The sequence below is a fragment of the Galeopterus variegatus genome, unplaced genomic scaffold, assembly GCF_000696425.1.
Source record: "Galeopterus variegatus unplaced genomic scaffold, G_variegatus-3.0.2 Scaffold6865, whole genome shotgun sequence".
Taxonomy (NCBI): domain Eukaryota; kingdom Metazoa; phylum Chordata; class Mammalia; order Dermoptera; family Cynocephalidae; genus Galeopterus; species Galeopterus variegatus.
Window position 1 is genome coordinate 33,766 of NW_007732976.1, and position 19,648 is coordinate 53,413.

The following is a 19,648-nucleotide window of genomic DNA, read 5'->3' on the forward strand; positions in this document are numbered from 1 at the left end:
GTCCCCACATGGGATCCGAACCCTCGGCGGGAGCGCCGCCGCGCTCCCAAGCGGTGCACTCTCCAGTGCGCCACCGGGCCGGCCCGATAGTATTCTTTGGTGCATGAAAGTTTTTAATTTTGACGAAGTCCACCCTATCTACTGTTTCTTTTGTGTCATGTCTAAGAATCCTGTGCCGCATCCAAGGTCATGAAGATTGACCCCTATATTATCTTCTAAGAGTTTTATAGTTTTAGTTCTTACATTTAGCTCTTTTATCCATTTTGTGTTGATTTCTGTACATTGCCACATATACATATATATCGTAATGCACAAAAATTAACACAAAAAATAACTATCGACTGACTTCTCTCCTGGCTATAGACCACATTTTCTTGCTTCTTGTCCTGTCTTGTAATTTTTTATTAGATGCTAGACTTGGTGGGTTTTACATTAGTGAGTATTTAAATCTTGTCCTGCCATGAAATGTGTTGGGTTGGTATTGGCGGAAGTAACGTTCTTGTGCTGCGTCTCATCCTTTTGAAGCTTGTTTTCGAGCTTTGTCAACGAGGCTCTGGGGCAGCCTTTACTTCAGGAGCAGTTTGTCCCCCGCTGGAGTGGGGCCCTTCTAGGGTCTCTGGTGAACTCCTGTGTGACCAGCAGGTGCTCTCCTCTGGCTGATGGGCAATGGCCCCGCCCTGTGTTGAGCTCTGAGAACTGCTCAACTCCCAGCCCTGTCACTGTCCTGCCCGGTCCTGCAGAGTTTCACTCTGTGGCTGAGTCTAGGTGCCCAGCAACGACCCAATGGCTTGTGTGCAGACTTATGCAGATCTTTGCAGCGCAGCCCCTCCTTTCCAGGACTCTGCGTGCCCTGCCCTTTCCAGCACCTCAGACCCCTGAACTGATCACTGTTTTATGACCTCAGCAAGACCCTGAGCTGTACTGAGGATGCTGGGAGCTGCCTCCAAGCAGAAAGGCAGTGTAGCTGGGCACTCTGGTCACTTCCTCCTCTCGTGGACCACAGCCTGTGTTGCCTGAGGCCTGGCATCTGGAGACACTGGTGTGGTGGACTTTGTCCAACTTTCCGGGCACCCGGGATGCCGCTCCATCATGGCCAGAGGTGGAAGTCCCCATGCCCCCTCCATGGCAGCAAGCTCCCCAAGGACAGAGCAAGGGGTCTGCAGCCGGACTGCGTGGGTCTGAATCCCTCTCTGCTCCTTCTGACTTTGAGTTGGGTAGGTGCCTACCCTCCCAGTGCCATGACTCTCTCACCTGTGAAATGGGGTCAGGGGCTGCTGCGAGGACTCGGAGGGATGATGCATGTGACCGCTTCGCATGTCAAGCTCCTCTCAAATGCTCCAGCATCCTCCAGACGGAAGAATCATGGCCAGGAACTCACCTGAAAAAGGAGTCCCATGGAGAGCTGGAAGTGCTCCACCTTTCCCAAGACTGGGACATCCAGGGCCATCGCCGTTCTGGTCCTCCAGAAATGTCTGCACGTCAGCCCCAAACCACCTTACCCAGACGTCCTTGCGCTGCCCCGCCAGACCCCACACTCTGCTCTGGGAAGCTTCCTCCCTCTCTGGGCCACACAGCTTCCTGTCGTCACTGGTGTAGCTGGTCCCTGCCCGTGGCTGGCCCATGGGGACCTCTATTCTAGGGTTGATAGTACTCAGGAGTGTCCTTTTCTCTAAACTGTGGGATTTCAAATAACCCCAGAGAAAGGTGACTTTTAATCTGGGGAAGGAATCATAACAGTGCAGGCAAGGTGCTAATTCCAAAAGCGACTTAGAACGTGGGGTGGTGGAGGCTGCTGGAGCCAGTCGACACCGGCATGCATTTGGCTCAGTTTGCTTCTTTCTCCAGGCAAATGGACAAAAGGTCGATGCCATCAGGTCCGGCTGTGTAATCCATGCCCGTGCACGTGTGTGTGTGCGGTGCCGAGGCAGTGGATGGCATGTAGGTGGCCGGCTATGCAGTGCACACCCGGGCTGCACACAGCTGCTGTGTGGTCTCAGGCTGGGCACGTGTGGCCCCGAGGAGACCTGCCTCTCATTGTGGGAAGAAGCCCGAGTTGGGAGACCTGGCAGGGAGGGCAGAGCGGGGCAGTGGGCAGCAGGCCTGGGGCCAGGGGAGAAGTGGGGGATACCTTGGGCATTCCCTGCTGCCCCAGGGAGGGCAGACAGGTGCTTTCAGCTGAGCAGGTGCCTGGGCTGTGACCTCCTCCTGCTCAGGTGACTTCCCACACGCCGAGGAGCTCCATCCCCAGACCTTGCACGCTGCAGGGCAGACAACCTCCTGGATGAGCGACTTCTGCTCCAAAAGACAGAGGATGACAGTGACTGTGCTATGGTACAGCGGTCTGCCCACCAGCCAACCCAGCCTGGGCACCTGCGGCTGTGATACAAGCGCTGGGCTGGCCCTCTCATCCTGTCACAGTTTCCCTGCTGCCAGTGGCTGGCACCTCTGTGGTGATTCTGGAGTTTGAAGATCCCGATTCCACCAACGTGGCACAGTGATGCTGTAGCTGATGGAAAGAAATCCCTGGAAAGCCGGGGTCAGCGGTCGGGGCCAGGCATTATGTCCTGGGGACCTCAGCTGACCTAGGATGAGAGTAAATCTGGGTGGTAGCAGCTCCGTTCGTAATGTGGTTCCTCCGCTTGCCAGTGCCAGAGGCACAGCCGTTAGAGCCGCCTGGGCTCAAAGTCCAGCTGTGGGTGACGTAGCTGCCACACACAGCCAGGCGTGCTGCGAGAACTGCAGTGCCACGGCCCTTCTGCAGGCTGTCACCAGGCTTTAACGGCAGGGAACGCACCACCGGCTGTCAGTTCCATCCCCTCCCCACCTTGCCTTACACTCTGCCCCTTGGGATGGGTCCCTCAAAAAGGCAGGTGCAGCCGCACGTGGGTCTCGATCAAACCTGGGCAATATCATCCAGAGTCTGTTCCTCATAGGATCCTCCTGGAAGCAGCTGGAGCCTCCCCGAGGGAGCGGTGCAGGTGCCTGCACATCCCACATCACTGCTCAGAGTCCACTTGGCCTCACCCCTCCAGAGGGACCTCGGGGCCATGCATGGGCAGCAGCGGGTGCTGGCACCTCTCGTGCCTCACTGCTGCTCCTGTGGCTCTTTTCCTTCCAAGACCTGAGGCGCCTGCTCCCTCCCTGGCCCCAGCAGCAGGAGAGCTGGGCGGGGGGGTGGGGAGGGGCTTCCTGTGGGCCTCAGCTCCATGCAGCCTGTCGTCCCTCATTGCAAGGGCAGTCCCTGCGTCTCAGCTCAGGCTGGCGGGCAGGCCCTGCTGCAGGGGCCTCTGGCCCGTGGTACTGTCCGCCAGGCTGCAGTGAGAGCGCCGGCCTCTGGTGGGTTCCTCTGTTTGCCTGCAGCTCCCTGACTTTCCTGTCCAGGCGCGGTGTGCTGCACCTACACCAAAGCCACGGAATCGACGACCTGGGCCCTCCACGGTGGCAGCTCACAGCCTGCCTGGTGCTAGTCATCCTGCTGCTCTATTTCAGCCTGTGGAAGGGGGTGAAGACCTCAGGCAAAGTAAGGCTCCAGGCCTTCGCCAGCCAGCCATGGACAGAGTGGACATGTGGCCTTGGCTGGGCTGGATTGGACACATGGCCATGGCTGGGCTGGGGGTGGGCATGTGGCTGTGGCTGCATAGAGGTGGACACATGGCCATGGCTGTGCTGGGGGTGGGCACATAGCTGTGGTTGGGTTGTAGGTGGCCATGTGGCTGTGGCTGGGTTTGGGTGGGCACATGACCGTGGCCGGATTGGGTGGACACATGGCTGTGGCTGGGTTGGGTGCAGGCATGTGGCCATAGCCAGGTTGGGGCATGTGGCCGTGGCCAGATTGGGGGTTGGGCATGTGGCTGTGGCTGGTTTGGATGGACACATGGCCGTGGCTGGGATGGCGGTGGGCATGTGTCTGTGGCTGCGTTGGGTGGACACATGGTCATGGCCGGGGTGGGGGTGGGCACATAGCTGTGGTTGGGTTGTAGGTGGACATGTGGCTGTGGCTGGGTTGGGTGCGGGCATGTGGCCATCGCTGAGGAAGGGCATCAAGAGGGAAACCACCCAGAGCAGAGTGTTTCCATCATGAAGACAGCACAACACATGGTTTCTTTGCAAATGGAAATGCTGTAGTCCTGTGGACACCGCAAGCAATTTTGTCCACAATGTGTCCCTCCCTTGGGGTGATGCATGCAGTATGGTGCCAGCACTGGAGACTTTCAGTAATAGCAGGTCCCTGTCCCCTCCCCCATGCCCCAGAATCCTCTCACACGTTGTCAAGGTGCACATTTGCAAAGTATATGTAAACTTACTCCCGTCTCATGCACCAGAATTCAGCCAAACACAGAAAAGGAGTGTTTTGTTTGTTCTGTTTTTCGGAATATTCTTCCAATTTTAATCCCTGGGGAAGACGTATAGGACAGAGACATTTGACAGCCTCCTCCCATAAGCATTTTCAAAGTGGCACCCTGTGACATGTCAGGGCACTGGGCTTCCTGATCAGAGGCCGCCTCACTCTCAGCACAGCCATCGGGTGATGCTGAGCATCTCCGGCTCATTTCCACCAGCATCTGCTCCTGCCACAGGCCCCACCGTGGGCAGCCCGTGCGGTGGGTCACACGGTCCTCTCCTCCAGGTCGTGTGGATCACGGCCACCATGCCGTATGTGGTTCTCACTGCCCTGCTGCTGCGTGGGGTCACCCTCCCGGGAGCCATCGACGGCATCAGAGCATACCTGAATGTGGACTTCTATCGGCTCTGCGAGGCATCCGTGAGTACATCCCACTCAGCGTTCCACGTCCACAAGGCCAGCAGGTGCAGCAGGTCAGGGCTCCTGCATTCCAGGGCATTCCTCTCTCGCCCTGCACATCTGACAGGGGCAGGATGGCCTGCTCACCCTCACACCTGCCCGCCCCGAGGTCACAGTCTGATTGAGAATGGGGTCATTCATGGGTGAGCACCCGGCCTCTGTGCGTGCACAGTAAGGGAGACGGGGCCGGCGCCGGCGCACTCTCTGCAGGGGCGGAGGCTGCTGCCAGTCAGGACGTCTGGAGTCCCCTCGAACTCCTCCCCTTGGCCCACCCGCTTCCTGGAGGGATGCTCTTGGGTTCCTCAGGTACCCACAGACGGGACCGCCCAGCCTGCACCCATGGGCGCTGCTGCTCTGGGGGGGCAGCCGTGGGCTGCGGTTCTGTGTTCCCTGTCTGAGTTACAAACCAGGGCTCTCTCAGGAGCCCCAAATCCTAGTGCCCACAGCAGAATAAGAGAGTGCTTGAAATTGGGTTATATCAAAAACTAAGTCTAGAGCCAGGCTGCAGATTTCTTTAGCAAAGGGAGAAATCGTTCTGGGTTAAAATGTAAGACCTCACAAAGAGAGGAGGCTTGGCCAGGCCGTGGGGATGGGTCCCCAAGAGGGAGAAGGGACAGCACCGTTTCCTGGGAAACAGGCTCAGAGATGGCGGGAGGCTGACATGATGGGAACGGCAGCTTTCGTGGGGGATCGTTGGAAACTGAGGTGGACTAGGTGGAGCAGATGGTGGATCTGAATTGCTGGGAGAGGGTGGGGCAGGAGGGGAAGGACAGGTCTCAGCCGGGGTGGTGAGGCTGGGACAGCGGCGTTTGGAAGGTTGTTGCCCAGGCAGACAGGTCGTGTTGAGAGTCAGATTTGGGGTCATAAGGAAAACAGAAAGGGGAGGGGACTGGGAGCAGGGACAGGCAGGCGTGGCCCCAAGCCCCCAGGAGGCCCAGGAGGGTAAGGAGCTCCCCCAGGACACCTGATCCTGCCTGCAGCCACCAGGCCAGGTGAGCCAGCCAGTAACTGTCACAGGGCCCACACGGGACTACAGAGCAGGACCCCTTCACCTACTGCCCACCCAGCCACTCTGCACTTGGCCCCTCTGTGGCCCTGACCACTTGGCCTGGCCAGCTGCCCCCAAACACACTGTCCCTGATGCTGGGGTGGCCCTAAGGCTCAGGACGTGCTGCTCAAAGGACAGAGGGCACAGCTCCCTGCAGCCCAAGGCCCCAGCCCCCTCTGCAGTGTCCACTCCCTTGCTCTGAGCTCAAGCGAGATACTAGGGACACCCAAGGTCCACCTGGTGCCCCAGCATGGGCTTCTGGTGTCACAGCCTCAGTGTCCCACTCACAGGCCTGACAATGAACGCCGGGACAGACCAGCCCCCAAACACTTCGGGTAGTGGGTAGCGGGCCTGGCCCAGGCCCTCCAGGGACATCAGCTGCTCCTTCTGCCCCTCCTGCCCGAGGCCGTGCAGGGGTCCGGCGGGTGTCCCATCACTGAGTGGTCTCTGCACTGCCCTGACTCCAGCACGTAGGGGTTGGGTTTTAGGGGCCTGTTTCCAAGTGTCATAGGGAAGACCAAAGCAGATATCAGCCTGTGTCTGGTCAGGCATCGACGTCACACACACGTGAATGAGCCGATGCTATTAGGAGAGCCACGGACCAGATCGGTTCCAGTCGTGCGGACAAACCTCACGGATATTCCAAGAGAAATCGCAAATTCACATACAAGGACACGGCCTCCTCTGATCACGCGCTTTCAGGCCAGTGACACAGGAAGCGTTTATTCCCTGAGATGGCATTTGCCACCAATCATGCTGTTGGTGACATTTATCTGTGACAGTGATGCTGAGTTTGAACTCAAGGGGCTCTTGGAGGGAGGCACAGCAGCTGCACAAGCCAAGCCTGGCGTCGCACTGGAGACGGCCGCCCATGAGGGCGGGTGGGGAGCGGGCAGCGCTCATTTGCACAATTGCCTTGTGACCCGGTGACAGCCCCGGCTCTCGCTCTCTTGCGCTGGGCTGAATGCGCTTCCTGCAATTATCTCTAATCGCCTGGCGCCTCTCTCTCCCCGCTCTGGCCCGCGGCAGGTGTGGATAGACGCGGCCACGCAGGTGTGCTTCTCCCTGGGCGTCGGGTTTGGGGTGCTGATCGCCTTCTCCAGTTACAATAAATTCACCAACAACTGCTACAGGTAAGCCCGAGCCCCCGCCGCCGTAGAGCGTCTGCAAAGTCGAGTGGGGGCATGGCTGACACTGGGTTGCAAAACCTCTGGGACACATGGCTTTTCCAATAGAAATCACAGTGGGACAGCTTCAGCAAAGTTGAGATTCCTGCTTTAAGGAAGGCTCTGGAACATGTGAAGATGTGTGTCACCTCCTGGGAGGAGCCTTTTTAGATCTCATCTGCCACCAGACTCCCCACTGAGGCCTGTGAGCAGCGAGACCAGCCCCCCAGTGTGCTTCGTCCCCAGCAGCCCCAGTGTGCGTCCTCTTCCTTCCTCGGGGTCAGGCTTCGCTACCACCTCAGTGTGTCCCCACTTGCTCTGCACGGCCAGTGCCCCCGCCCTCAGCCAGCACTTGCAGCCACAGGCTGGACCCAAATCCTCCTAAAAGCAGAAACAATTTAATCTGGGACCCGCCCCCTTGACCTTTGCTGGCTTGTTTATTTCTCTCTCATCGTGAGGATAGAAACTTGGTAAAGCACAAAGACAGTGCACAGCAAAGGCCACAGCCCGCCGCAGGAGGTCCAGAGGGTGGGCACTGAACAGCAGGCCAGGCGGCCTGCCCAGACCACCCTGTGTCCACCTGGGTCTGCACACGCAGCATGCGGTCCTTCCACAGCGGTGACCGGCCATGCAGGCCCTAGGAGGGAGGTACTGGTCTCCTGGCCTCTGGGACCCTCCTTGCCCTGTCCTTGCTTGCCTCTGGCCTCTGATTTCTGAGCCTCAGAGTGGGTCCCCAGCCCAGCAGCACCAGGACCCCCAGGAGTTCATGGGAAACAGAGGATCTGGGACCGCACCAGACCCATCCAGTCAAAATCTGCATTTTACGGGGTCCCAGAGGTGTGTGCTCTAGGTTCCAGAAGCCCTGCCCGACAGCCCCCTGGCAAGGTGGGTGGGGCTCCTGTGTTGGGCACACGGGGCTGTCCTCTGTTCCACCCACCCTGAGCCCAAACAGCACCCAGGAGCCTTGGGCAGCCCAGCCAAGGGTCCAAGGTGGTCCAAGAACAGACCCCAGTAGCTGCAGAAGTGGCTGTCCGTGCAAATCTGGGAAAAGCAGCTCCTCCAGAGCCTGCCAGCCCCCTTCCCCTGACGTGGTCAATTTAGGATAATGACTGGGAAGTCGCAGCTGCTGCAGTTCGGCTGGGCACTGGCATGGCCCGTCTTGTTCTTGCAGAGACGCGATCGTCACCACCTCCATTAACTCCCTGACCAGCTTCTCCTCCGGCTTTGTCGTCTTCTCCTTCCTGGGGTACATGGCACACAAGCACAGCGTGCCCATCGGGGACGTAGCCAAAGATGGTGAGCCCTTCCCACCACCCTGCAAGGCCCCCAGTCGCGCTCACAGAGCTGCTGACCAGCCCCCACCCCAGCACTCCACCTGCTCCTGCCCCATAGGGTCCTCGTGCTGGGCCAGCACTGCCAGTGACACCGCAAGCCCAAATGCCACCAAACGGCACAGGCGTCCCCTCTGTCCCCCCACCATGTGCTCCCTGCAGACATCACAGGGACTGTGGGGCCAGGCCTTGTCACCCGAGGGCCCCCTGTTGTCTGTCTACAGCATGGTGGGGGACGTACAGCTCAGGGAGGGGATACCGAGCTGTTCCAAGCAACACGTGGGGCAAGACTGGGAAGCTCTGGACTTTGGCTCAGCCCACCAGACAGAAATGGATTGTTTTTGACATCAGCAGTTCATCTGCTCCAAACCTCTTCCTGACAAACATCCAGAGACCATGACATACTTAGATGGGATTTGGGTGATAATCAGAGAACTCTAGGTAGAGTCCCAGGCACACGGCGCTCCCCACCTGCCCACTGGCCAGTCCTGGGACGCTGAGTGTCTCTGCACACCTGGAGGTTGTCAGCCTAGGGAGCGGGAAGGTGGCAGGCACGGTGGGAGCAGGTGACGTGTGGGGTGGGGAGGGCCTCAGCCGCAGCAGGACGGGTGCCCTGAGCTGTAAGCCGGGCTCAGCCTTCATCATTCCATTCGCTGTTTGGAGGGTCCAGCATGAGGACCCTCGCTTTGCAAGCAGGAAACAGCCTCCGGACCTGGGAGGGCCCCTTCAATCTTGCAGCCAGAAAGCAAGGGCTGGTTCTGAAGCCCAGGGGGTGTTTCCTAAGCCCGTATTCTTGACTTTAGGGGAAAAAACCCAATAAAGGAAGAAGAAAGAAAACATAATGCAAATAAACAGAGCAGGGAGACACTCACTGCTGCGCTTAGACATCTTCACCCTTCCTCTTGTCCTGATTATGATAAATAGCCGTAGCTTGCAAAGTCCTCTATTCACCCCTGAAAACAAAGTTGAATGCATTCCCTGATGCGCAAAGCAAATGTCATGCATGGCCCTAATTCTCAAGAAAACAGGGCGAAATGTTAACTCGGGTATGGAAACGAAAGACGAGGGTATTGACATTAGGTTCGACCGAGCTGTAGACATCCTCCCGGGGTCATGGCTTATGGCATTTAAACTTTGGAGCAACTCAAGCAAGCTGCTCCCCCACCTGCACTGGAAACTGCCCCGTCCATCAGGGCATCTTGGGAACCACAGAGAGCCCCCGCCTGACCCCACTGCTTGGCCGACAATAGGACCCCGTAAAAGACTTTCAAGAGACAGACCCTGGCTATGGTCTTTGATTCTTTAAAAAGATTGGTAAGTGCCCCGTTCCTGTAGGCTGGTGTCAGACACATGCCCTGCTCAGAATCACGGGAATCAGAAACAATGACGTTACATCTCTGTAGACACAGACGCAGGAGACCCCGCTGGTGGGTGAGAGTGCACGTCCCTTAAAACTAGCCACGACAACGGTCAGTTGTCAGTCACCTGGGAGGATGTTTTTTACTTTGGGATCACTTGAGAGCAAGTTGCACTGAGTCCTGGTGGAGGGCCTGCCACACCCTGAGCCCTACACCTCCACCCAAGTCTTCACCTGCTGGTCGTGAGGAAGACTCATTGTTCCCCAGATGAGCCACATTCCCCCAGCCTTTGCCAGTGCTGCCCTGGGGCCGGCACACCCTCCACTGCTGTAGAACAGGGTAACAGATTCATTTCTTATCTTTGAGCCTCGCTGTGGGCCCCTCTGGCCTCAGACGCTGTGCTCAGAATGGGCAGTTGTGCAGCAGCAGCAAACACCACCCCCATCCCAAAGGCTCAAGCGCAAAGGCTTCTTCCTTTCTCGGCTGCAAGTCACTGGGTGGGGGTGCCCTGCTCCTCCGAGACCCTCAGGGCCCTGACTGGATGGGGGCCGTCTGCATGTGGGCTTCCAGATCCTGCAAAGAGAGCCACACGGCCTATAAAGCACTCACTTAGAAGTGGCATGGCTCACGTCTGTTCACAGTGCTTTGTCCAGAGCCAGTGCCTGCCACACGTAACCCCAAAGGGGGTGGGAGGAGTCCAATCATGTGAATGTGTGTTCTTGCATGTGTACATGCATGTGCATATGAGCATGTGCATGTTTCTGTATGTCTATGTGTGTGCGTGTGTGCTTTGTGCATTGTGTCCATGTGTCTGTGTGCATGCATGTGCACATATGTGCTTGGTGTTGTATGAACTTGTGCATGTGTGTCTCTGTGGCGTATGGATACTCATGCGTGTGTACATGCATGTGTGAGTGAATGTGCATGTGCAAGTGTGTGTGCATGCATGTGTGTGGGGGTGTGTGTATTTGTGTGTGCGCATTTGCGCATTATGTGCATGTGTGTACATGTGTACATGCATGTGCATGTGTGTGGTATGTGTATGTGTGCCTGTGTATGTTCATGTATGTGCATATTGTACTTCTGTATGTATGTGTGTGCACGTGTGTATTGGTGTATGGGTACTCATACATGTGCGTTCATACATGTGCAAGTGTTTTGTATGTGTGCACGTGTGCTCGTGTGTGCATGTGTGCTTGTATGTGTGCCATGTGTGTTCATGTGTGTGTATACATGTATGTATGTTTGTTATATTTGTGAAGGTGCGTTGTGTGTTCTTGTGTGCATGTGTGTGTGCTGTGTACATGTGTGTAACCCATCACATGCACAAGAAAAACAAACTGGGCAGATGTCATGGGGCGCCAACTGGGATGAGGGGCGGGACCGCTCTGGAAGCCCCGTCCTGTCCTCTTCTTGTTTCTGTCCCCTCTTGATTTTTGCTCTCCCCTTTTCTTCTCCTGTCACCCCTAGTCCAGCCTGTGCACAAGTGACTGGGGACGAGGTTACGGGTTGTAGGGATGAACAGAAGCCCTCCGATGGCTCTGGTTTCCATGTTCCTGAGCCCTGGGCCAGGCTCCGGTGAGCCACCAGAGGAGGTTCCTCGCAGGAGGAAGGAAAGAGGGCGATGGGAAGGGTCTCCCGTCAGTTGGGTCCCAGAGGCACTGGGCGGGCTGTGCCGGCCTCTGAGGCGGGGTGGCGTGGTGCCCGCGTGAAGCGGTGCGGTGCTGTGGTTGCAGGGCCAGGGCTGATCTTCGTCGTCTATCCGGAGGCGATCGCGGCACTGCCGCTGTCCTCGGCCTGGGCGGTCGTGTTCTTCATGATGCTGCTCACCCTGGGAATCGACAGCGCCGTGAGTAGCCCGCGCTTCACCCGCCCGCGCCCACGGGCCTCCCTCCAGACCTGCTCCTAGACCCTGACGCTCACTGACGGTCCCCACCCACGCGTGCTCAGCAAGAGTGGGACCAGAGCCAGCCCGGGACTCTCCCGGAGACCTTTCCTGGGCTCGAGTTTAACTTCCCCTCCTCCTTCCCCTGCCGGGACACCCACCAGCCTGGCCCTGAGCCACCTGCAGATTCCAAACCCGCACACGCAGCGGGGCCCCAGCAAGCACAGGCTCCGCTCAGCAGGGCGGGGCCACTGGGCCGCGGGGAGTCCACAGCAGGCCCTTCCCGTCTGTGGATCCCTGAACCCTCTTTGCTCCCCCATGAGGAATGGGGGCATTTTCAGGGTATGGCCACAGAAAGAGCCACCCACAGCCCAGCCTGGCCCTGGACACTACCTGTGCAGCCCCTGCATGTCCACTCTCCAGGATTGGCTAGGGACGCCTTGCAGTCCACCCCACGCCATTTGTCCACGCTGACGGGGCTCAGGGCAGCCTTCCTGGAAAGCAGTGGACCAAGAATCCCTGTCTGTGTGGACCACCCCCATCTTCACCTCCCGCCCACTGGGCGGACCCCGGCGTCCGTGCTCCTGTGCCAGGGAGGGTGCGTCCAATGGGCAGCTCACTGGGGAAGGGGGCCAGGCCGCCTGGGCACCGTCCAGCCACGATGATAGGAGGCTCTGTCTGTAAGGACGTGGCCAGTGACCCGCAAGCTGTGCTTGTGGGAGGACATTTTGCTTGGGGGACTCACAGGGCTGAGCCTCTGGCGTGCGTGCCTGTCACTCCCTGCGAGGCAGTGCACAGTGTAGTTTTAGCCGCCCAGGGACTTCAGAGAGGCTACACGTCATGGTCGTGGACGGCGCGGCCCCTCCAGGTCCTCTCTCCCCCACAGTCCTGTCACCAGAGAAGCCCTCGCTGGGGGGTGCCTTTCCTCCAGGGCGTCCTGCACCCTGGGCTGCCATGGGGGTCCCTGTTCTATGCCCATCCATGGGCTGATGCCGACAGAACGCAGGGAAGTCTCGGCCAGGGCGCGCGTGCAGTGCCCTGTGCTCTGTGTGTCGGTGCAGATGGGCGGGATGGAGTCGGTGATCACCGGGCTCGTCGACGAGTTCCAGCTGCTGCACCGGCACCGCGAGCTCTTCACGCTCCTCGTCGTCCTCGCCACCTTCCTCCTCTCGCTCTTCTGCGTCACCAACGTACGTAGCATGGGCAGCGTGGTTGGTGCTGTTGGGCCAGACAGACCTGCGGCATCACTAAGAAGCCGCACCCCTGCCCTCAACACCTCATAGCCACACACGGGGAGGCTGTGCGTCCAGAACCAGGTCCCAGGGTTGCTTGGGCACCTGGACAGCTCCCCGGACACGCCCTGGGCTGAAGCCACCTCCGTTGGGTTTTGGGGGCTAGAGATGCAGGGGCCAGTCTGTGGGGGACGTGCCGCCGCGGTTGGCGTGTGGTTGCTTCCATCTCTGATTGCACCTGCAGCCCTGGGAAAGGAAAAGAGAGATTTTTATCTTTGCATCATAGATGTGTCCCTAAGAAGCTGCGTGTGCGATGCATTTTAGTGACTCAAATCAGACATTACAGGAGGGAAATCGTGTACGTCTATGCAGTGAATCCGGGGGCCAGGCTTATCTTTCGGGGAAAGCACACTTGTGGGTGAGGGGGGCAGCAGTGCCTGAGCTCACCGGGTGGTCCCCACTTCCAGGGCGGCATCTACGTCTTCACGCTGCTGGACCACTTCGCAGCCAGCACGTCCATCCTCTTCGGGGTGCTCATCGAAGCCGTCGGGGTGGCCTGGTTCTACGGTGAGTCCTGCGCCTTGGGGCTGTGCTGCTTTCTCTCTGGCAAAGCCACCTTGAAAAGGTACACATTTTAGCTCAAATGTGTCCCTTAAAGCGTGGTCAGCACAGCATCGCAGAGGGGGAGTCTGGCGATGGTCTGTGCAGCGGCATCAGTGGAGACAGCCTGGGGGCAGCCGGAACCCACACTGTGGTCAGAGACATCCAGGGCAGCTGCGCCTACGCTGTGCGGACACCAGGTGGTCTGGAGAGGGTGGGGTCTTCTGGGACTCGGGCAGAAGTGAGGCCCTCTGCCCAGCTGAGCAGCAGTCCTTGTGGACTGGCACGCACCTCGGCTTCGTCCCCACTAGAGGAGCCGGCCAGCCTGTCCCTCACAGAGGAGCAGACCAGGTGCAGCTGGCTGAAGCCAGTGGCCTGAGGTGACGGTCGAGTCGAAGGAGCCCCGGCTGACCAGGACCGCACACCTCCCTGAGGCCAGTCACTCATTCGCAGATTGGCACTGTGAGCCCTGAGGCGGGGACCTGGCGGTCAGCAGGTGGATCTGGAGACAGGTCGCCCTTCCCGCCCAGTGTGCTGACCCGGCCGAGTTCCTGCATCGCTTTCCCCGCTCTTCTCTTCTGTAAAATGGGGTCGAGGTGCCGGTTCCACTCACTGGCCAGGTTTCCTTCAGGGAATTAGCAGGTGCATTTCTCTCCAAATGTGTCGTCCCACGGAAAGCTAAACGTCTGTGGTTCTGCAGAAGCACCAGCTAGGACGACTCCTGGCTCACCTGCATGCAAGAGGGCCACATTCTCTGCCTCGGGCCTGGGAATGACAGCCTCGAAAACAGCCCGGCTCCAAGAGGCTTGACCTGAGACGTAGCTCATGTTCTGAGAACTGGTTTCAATTATACTGTTTTTTCTAGAGAAAAGGGAAATGTCAAACGCCTTGTGCTTTCACTGGTACCTGGGATCGATACTTTTCTATCCCTTTAAAATGTAATCTCCTTCACCACGACCACCCCCAAAAAAGAATGACCCTCACAGAGAAAGGTAGAGTGACCCAAGCACACCCACCGCCGCGACCTCTGCCGGGACGCGGCCTGGGGCAGCCGCGGGAGGAATCGCTCTTGAGATCTGCGTGTCACTTTCCAAAAGGGGCCAGTGATGCTGCTGGAGGAAACACGTTCCTGAGGGGCTCCTCTGGGACTTGNGTGCATTTCTCTCCAAATGTGTCGTCCCACGGAAAGCTAAACGTCTGTGGTTCTGCAGAAGCACCAGCTAGGACGACTCCTGGCTCACCTGCATGCAAGGGGGCCACATTCTCTGCCTCGGGCCTGGGAATGACAGCCTCGAAAACAGCCCGGCTCCAAGAGGCTTGACCTGAGGCGTAGCTCATGTTCTGAGAACTGGTTTCAATTATACTGTTTTTTCTAGAGAAAAGGGAAATGTCAAACGCCTTGTGCTTTCACTGGTACCTGGGATCGATACTTTTCTATCCCTTTAAAATGTAATCTCCTTCACCACGACCACCCCCAAAAAAGAATGACCCTCACAGAGAAAGGTAGAGTGACCCAAGCACACCCACCGCCGCGACCTCTGCCGGGACGCGGCCTGGGGCAGCCGCGGGAGGAATCGCTCTTGAGATCTGCGTGTCACTTTCCAAAAGGGGCCAGTGATGCTGCTGGAGGAAACACGTTCCTGAGGGGCTCCTCTGGGACTTGGAGAGAAAATGCCAGCTTGTTAAGTTTCTAGAAATAGATTTTTCCTTTTTTAATTTTTATTTTTTATTACCAGCATATTCATTATTACGAATTGTGATTTTTATTCCTGCCCTTTGCCTGACCCACCAGTCCCAGCCCCCGCCCCAGCTCTAGTGCACTTAGCTGTGTCCTCTCCTTCTCAGAGTTCAACGTGTCATGTGGTCCCTTCCTTCCATCGTTCCTTCTTTCCCTCCCTCCCTCCCTCCCTCCCTCCTTCCTTTCTTCTCTCTCTCTCTCTCTCTTTCCTTCTTTCTTAGCACCAGTTAGGAGTGAGAACTTGCAGTTTTCTCTTTCCTCGTCTGGCTTATTTCACTTGTCATAATTTTCTCCAGACTCCTCCGTGTTGCTGTGAATGGCAGAATTTCATTCTTTTTTATGGCAGAGCAGTGTTCCAGTGTGTGTACACCCCAGTTAGACCGGCCATTATTAAACAGACTGAGAACAACAAACGCTGGTGAGGATGTGGGGCAAGGGGGACCCTCCTGCACTGTCGGTGGGACTGTAAATTAGCACAGCCATTGTTATGGAAAACAGCATGGAGGGTCCTCAAACCACTAGAGATAGAGCTGCCACATGATCCAGCAATCCCACTGCTGGGCACATATCCAGAGGAATGGAAATCATCATGTTGAAGGGACATTGCACTCCCGTGTTCATCACAGCTCTACTTACAATAGCCGAGACATGGAACCAACCTAAATGCCCACCGATGGACGACTAAATAAAGAAATAGTTTTTTCTTAAGAATGAATGCGTGTATACATACCATGGCATATTCATCCTTAAAAAGAGAAAGAAACCCAGGCATGTGCTACAACTTGGATGAACCTCGAGGATGTTGTGTTCAGTGAAATAAGCCAGTCACAGAAGGACAAGCACTGCCTGACTCACTCACGAGCGGCACCTACAGCAGACGAAACCCACAGACTCAGAACGTGGAACGCACGTGCCAGGGCTGGGGCGGGGGTGGGCAGCTGGGGTTTGAGGGCACAGAGCTCCAGCCTGGGGAGGTGAGGAGTTCTGGAGGTGGGTGGTGGGCACGGCTGCATGGCACATGAGTGCGCATGAGGCTACTGAACTGGACCCTCGGAAACGGCTGAGATGGTAAACTCTGTGTTCTGTATATTTACCACAATTTTTAAAAAGTGGAAGAAAATTTAACTGCAGAGGGACACAGGGACCGCCCTGGGATGGGGAGGGGGCCCAAGGCGGAGGATGGGCGGGGAGTGTCGCCGGGCCCTCCAGCAGCTGCCTGACCACAGGGCTCCCTCGGCGCATCAGCAGGGTCAGGTGTGCATGTGGGGTCCTCCAGTCAGCGAGGCCACGGGGTGCGTGTCTGCATCACAGAAACATGCCCATCCTGACCGGCCCTGTGGCCGCTGCCTCCCCCATCAGGTGTCGAGCAGTTCAGCGATGACATCAGGCAGATGACCGGGCAGCGGCCCAACCTGTACTGGCGGCTGTGCTGGAAGCTGGTCAGCCCGTGCTTCCTCCTGGTAAGGGCCACGTGCCGTGTCCCTCCCTGCCTCCATCCTGCCCCCTGCCTGCCCCGAGGCCCAGCAAAGTGAAGGCACTCAAGGCCGGGTCCGGGACACTAGATGCTGCTTCAAGACCATGACTGCTGCAGCTGGAGTCAGTGGGTCTCAGGAGGAACGCCAGCTGGTCCCTAAGGCCATCTGGTCTAAAGGCATCTTCCACCGTTCCCACTAGACCCACCGGGGAAAACTCAGTGTGATCCCACCCAGGTGGTCTTGGACCCCCAGAATAGCTCCATGTTGAAGGAGATGCCAGGGACCAGCCAGGGCCCCCACTCCTGCTCTCTGGGTGGAGGGGTCGAAGGACACTGAGGACTGGAACCCTAAAACAGGCATGACCTAGATTGCCCATCACTCCCATGGGTCTCCCTCAGATGCGGGCACCACTGCTGTGTCCCATAATCGCCAGGCTTTTACCATCTGGGCTGGGAGTTGGCAAACAAGGGCCCTCCGGCCACCTGTATTTGTAAATAGCTTTATTGGAACGAGGCCACCGCATCCATTAGCTTATGGGTTGTCTGCGGCTGCTTCCACACACAGCCCAAACTAACCGGCCTGGTCTGGACAGGCGCCTGCAGACGGCTACAAGGGCTGCCCGGCTTTAAGCAGAGTCCTGTGAGTTGCTCACAGAGACCAGTGCCCGCCCTCAGTCCAGCAGTCAGGGGCGCAGCCTGGACTGGGCAGGTGACTCAGACCAGACCCCATCATGGAGCAACCCGAGAGCTGGTCCCTGGGTCAGCAGGGGCCCTGCGTACATGAAGACCCCTTGTCACCCGTACACTGCACAGCCCAGTAGGTACCTGTGGAGGGCGCTGTGCTCCTGAGCACACAGAAGGTGCCTGGGGTACAGGAAGGTAGCGAGAGACAACGGGATCCCCACCGCATCCTGTAGGCATTGCACAGTGACTTAGGTCCAGGCCATGTGGCGTGACTGCTTGTGAGATAAGTACAGTTATGCGTTGCTTAACGACGGGGATGCATTCAGAGACAAGTGTCAACAGGCGGTGTCATTGCAGTGCAGACATCAGCCTGAACGTACACAAACCTGGGTGGGGGCCTGCTGCACACCAGGCTGTGTGGTGCAGTCTATGGCGCTGGCCACCATCGTGCACGCGGTCTGTCGTTGACCGAAACGTCCTTACGTGGCAGGTGGCCACACTCCGCGCCCGGCTGACTGCTTCTGAAGCCCCAGCTGGATGCCCTGCATCCACGCAGCGGTCCTCAAACAGGACACAGACGGACTGATGTCCAGAAGGAAAGCGAGGGAGACTCTCCTAGGAAACCGGCCACAGTGCTTGTCCCCAACTCCCCCAGCCCGACACAGCAGCTCTTGTCTTAACTATTCAATATTGAGTCTAAAACAAGCTGTCCTCATAGGGTGGCAAGAATCCCCGTCTTGACGCCCAAAGAGCTGACCTTTGACTGCAGGAGATAAAATCTTCTCCCAATAATGAGACTAAATTCTTGAGCTTCAGACTGAAACATGCTTTGTAGAGTTTTAGATAAAACCTACAAACTATACTGAACGACTTCATTTTGTCAACTCGATAGAAATATGACAATTTCGTTGCTTTATATTATTTTATATTTAATTCTAGAACCCCTTTCCTAGGAAGTTATGATTTTAGCAAATAATAATAATAATTTCCCTACGCCGTACGTTTCTTTGAGTTGCGCGTGGTCACCTGCCCTGTGCACGTGTGGAGAAGGGTACGCGCTCCAGGCTGCTTTCCAGGAGACCTGTGTAGCAGGTCAAACCGTGACTCTTCTCAGAGGTGGATCGTAGCGGCCATTTCCTAGGAAGTTATGATTTTAGCAAATATAATAATAATAATTTCCCTACGCCGTACGTTTCTTTGAGTTGCGCGTGGTCACCTGCCCTGTGCACGTGTGGAGAAGGGTGCGCTCCAGGCTGCCTTCCAGGAGACCTGTGTAGCAGGTCAAACCGTGACTCTTCTCAGAGGTGGATCGTAGCGGCCAGAACCAGCCCGCGGGTGGGACCGTGGCCTCGGCACCCACGTACTCCCAAGGCACATGGTATCTAGTGAGAGGCCGAGCAACACTGTCCTCGCACCCAGCCAGCGAGAGCCCCTGACTCTGTGTTCGTTGGTTTCAGTTTGTGGTCGTGGTCAGCATTGTGACCTTCAGGCCCCCCCACTACGGAGCCTACATCTTCCCCGGCTGGGCCAACGCGCTGGGCTGGGTCATCGCCACATCCTCCATGGCAATGGTGCCCATCTACGCGGCCTACAAGTTCTTCAGCTTGCCCGGGTCCTTTCGAGAGGTGGGTATGGGACGGGGCTCCCTCATGCTGGACTGTCACCGACCGTGAGGTACCAGAAAGGCTTGGGTGGGCATCCCCATCCCACGCTCTGCTCCTGCCCAGTTCATCTCTGAGCAGGAGGAGGAGCCTGAAGGGGTCGGCAGCCACGATGGGGAGACAAGGGACACTGACATCGCAGGCTGGGGCCGGAGGGAGGGTGTGAGAGTGTGTGTGTGCCTGTGTGTGTCTGTGTTTCTGTGGTGTGTGTACTTATGTGTCCATGTGTGTACATGTCTGTGTGTAGTGTGTGTTTCCATGTGTCTGTGTGTCTACATGTATGTGCCTGTATGTGTCTGTGTTTCTGTGGTGTGTGTACTTGTGTGTCCATCATGTGTACGTGTCTGTGTGTAGTGTGTGTTTCCGTGTGTCTGTGTGTCTACATGTGTGTGCCTGCATGTGTCTGTGTTTCTGTGTGTGTGTGTGCCTGTACGTAATGTAAGTCCATTGTGTGTACCGTGTGTATCCATGTGTCTGTGGGTCTATGTGTGTTTGCCTGCATGTGTCTGTGTTTCCATGTGTGTGTGCCTATATGTAAGTCCATTGTGTATACGTGTCTGTGTACTGTGTGTGTCCATGTGTCTGGGGTCTATGTGTATGTGCCTGCATATGTCTGTTTCCATGTGTGTGCGCCTATGTGTATGTCCACTGTGTCTACATGTGTGTGTAC

General features: G+C 57.2%; 1 protein-coding gene across 1 annotated transcript in view; it reads left to right on the plus strand.

Moving 5' to 3' along the window:
- Positions 1-19,648, plus strand: part of SLC6A3 (solute carrier family 6 (neurotransmitter transporter), member 3) — a 43,933-nt gene that overhangs the window by 15,150 nt on the left and 9,135 nt on the right. The window contains exons 4-12 of the mRNA XM_008591362.1: positions 3,382-3,520; positions 4,628-4,762; positions 6,879-6,982; positions 8,187-8,311; positions 11,441-11,553; positions 12,651-12,779; positions 13,289-13,388; positions 16,519-16,619; positions 18,775-18,942. Of these exons, the coding sequence (XP_008589584.1) occupies positions 3,382-3,520; positions 4,628-4,762; positions 6,879-6,982; positions 8,187-8,311; positions 11,441-11,553; positions 12,651-12,779; positions 13,289-13,388; positions 16,519-16,619; positions 18,775-18,942 (1,114 nt within the window). The remainder of the gene's footprint in view (positions 1-3,381; positions 3,521-4,627; positions 4,763-6,878; positions 6,983-8,186; positions 8,312-11,440; positions 11,554-12,650; positions 12,780-13,288; positions 13,389-16,518; positions 16,620-18,774; positions 18,943-19,648) is intronic.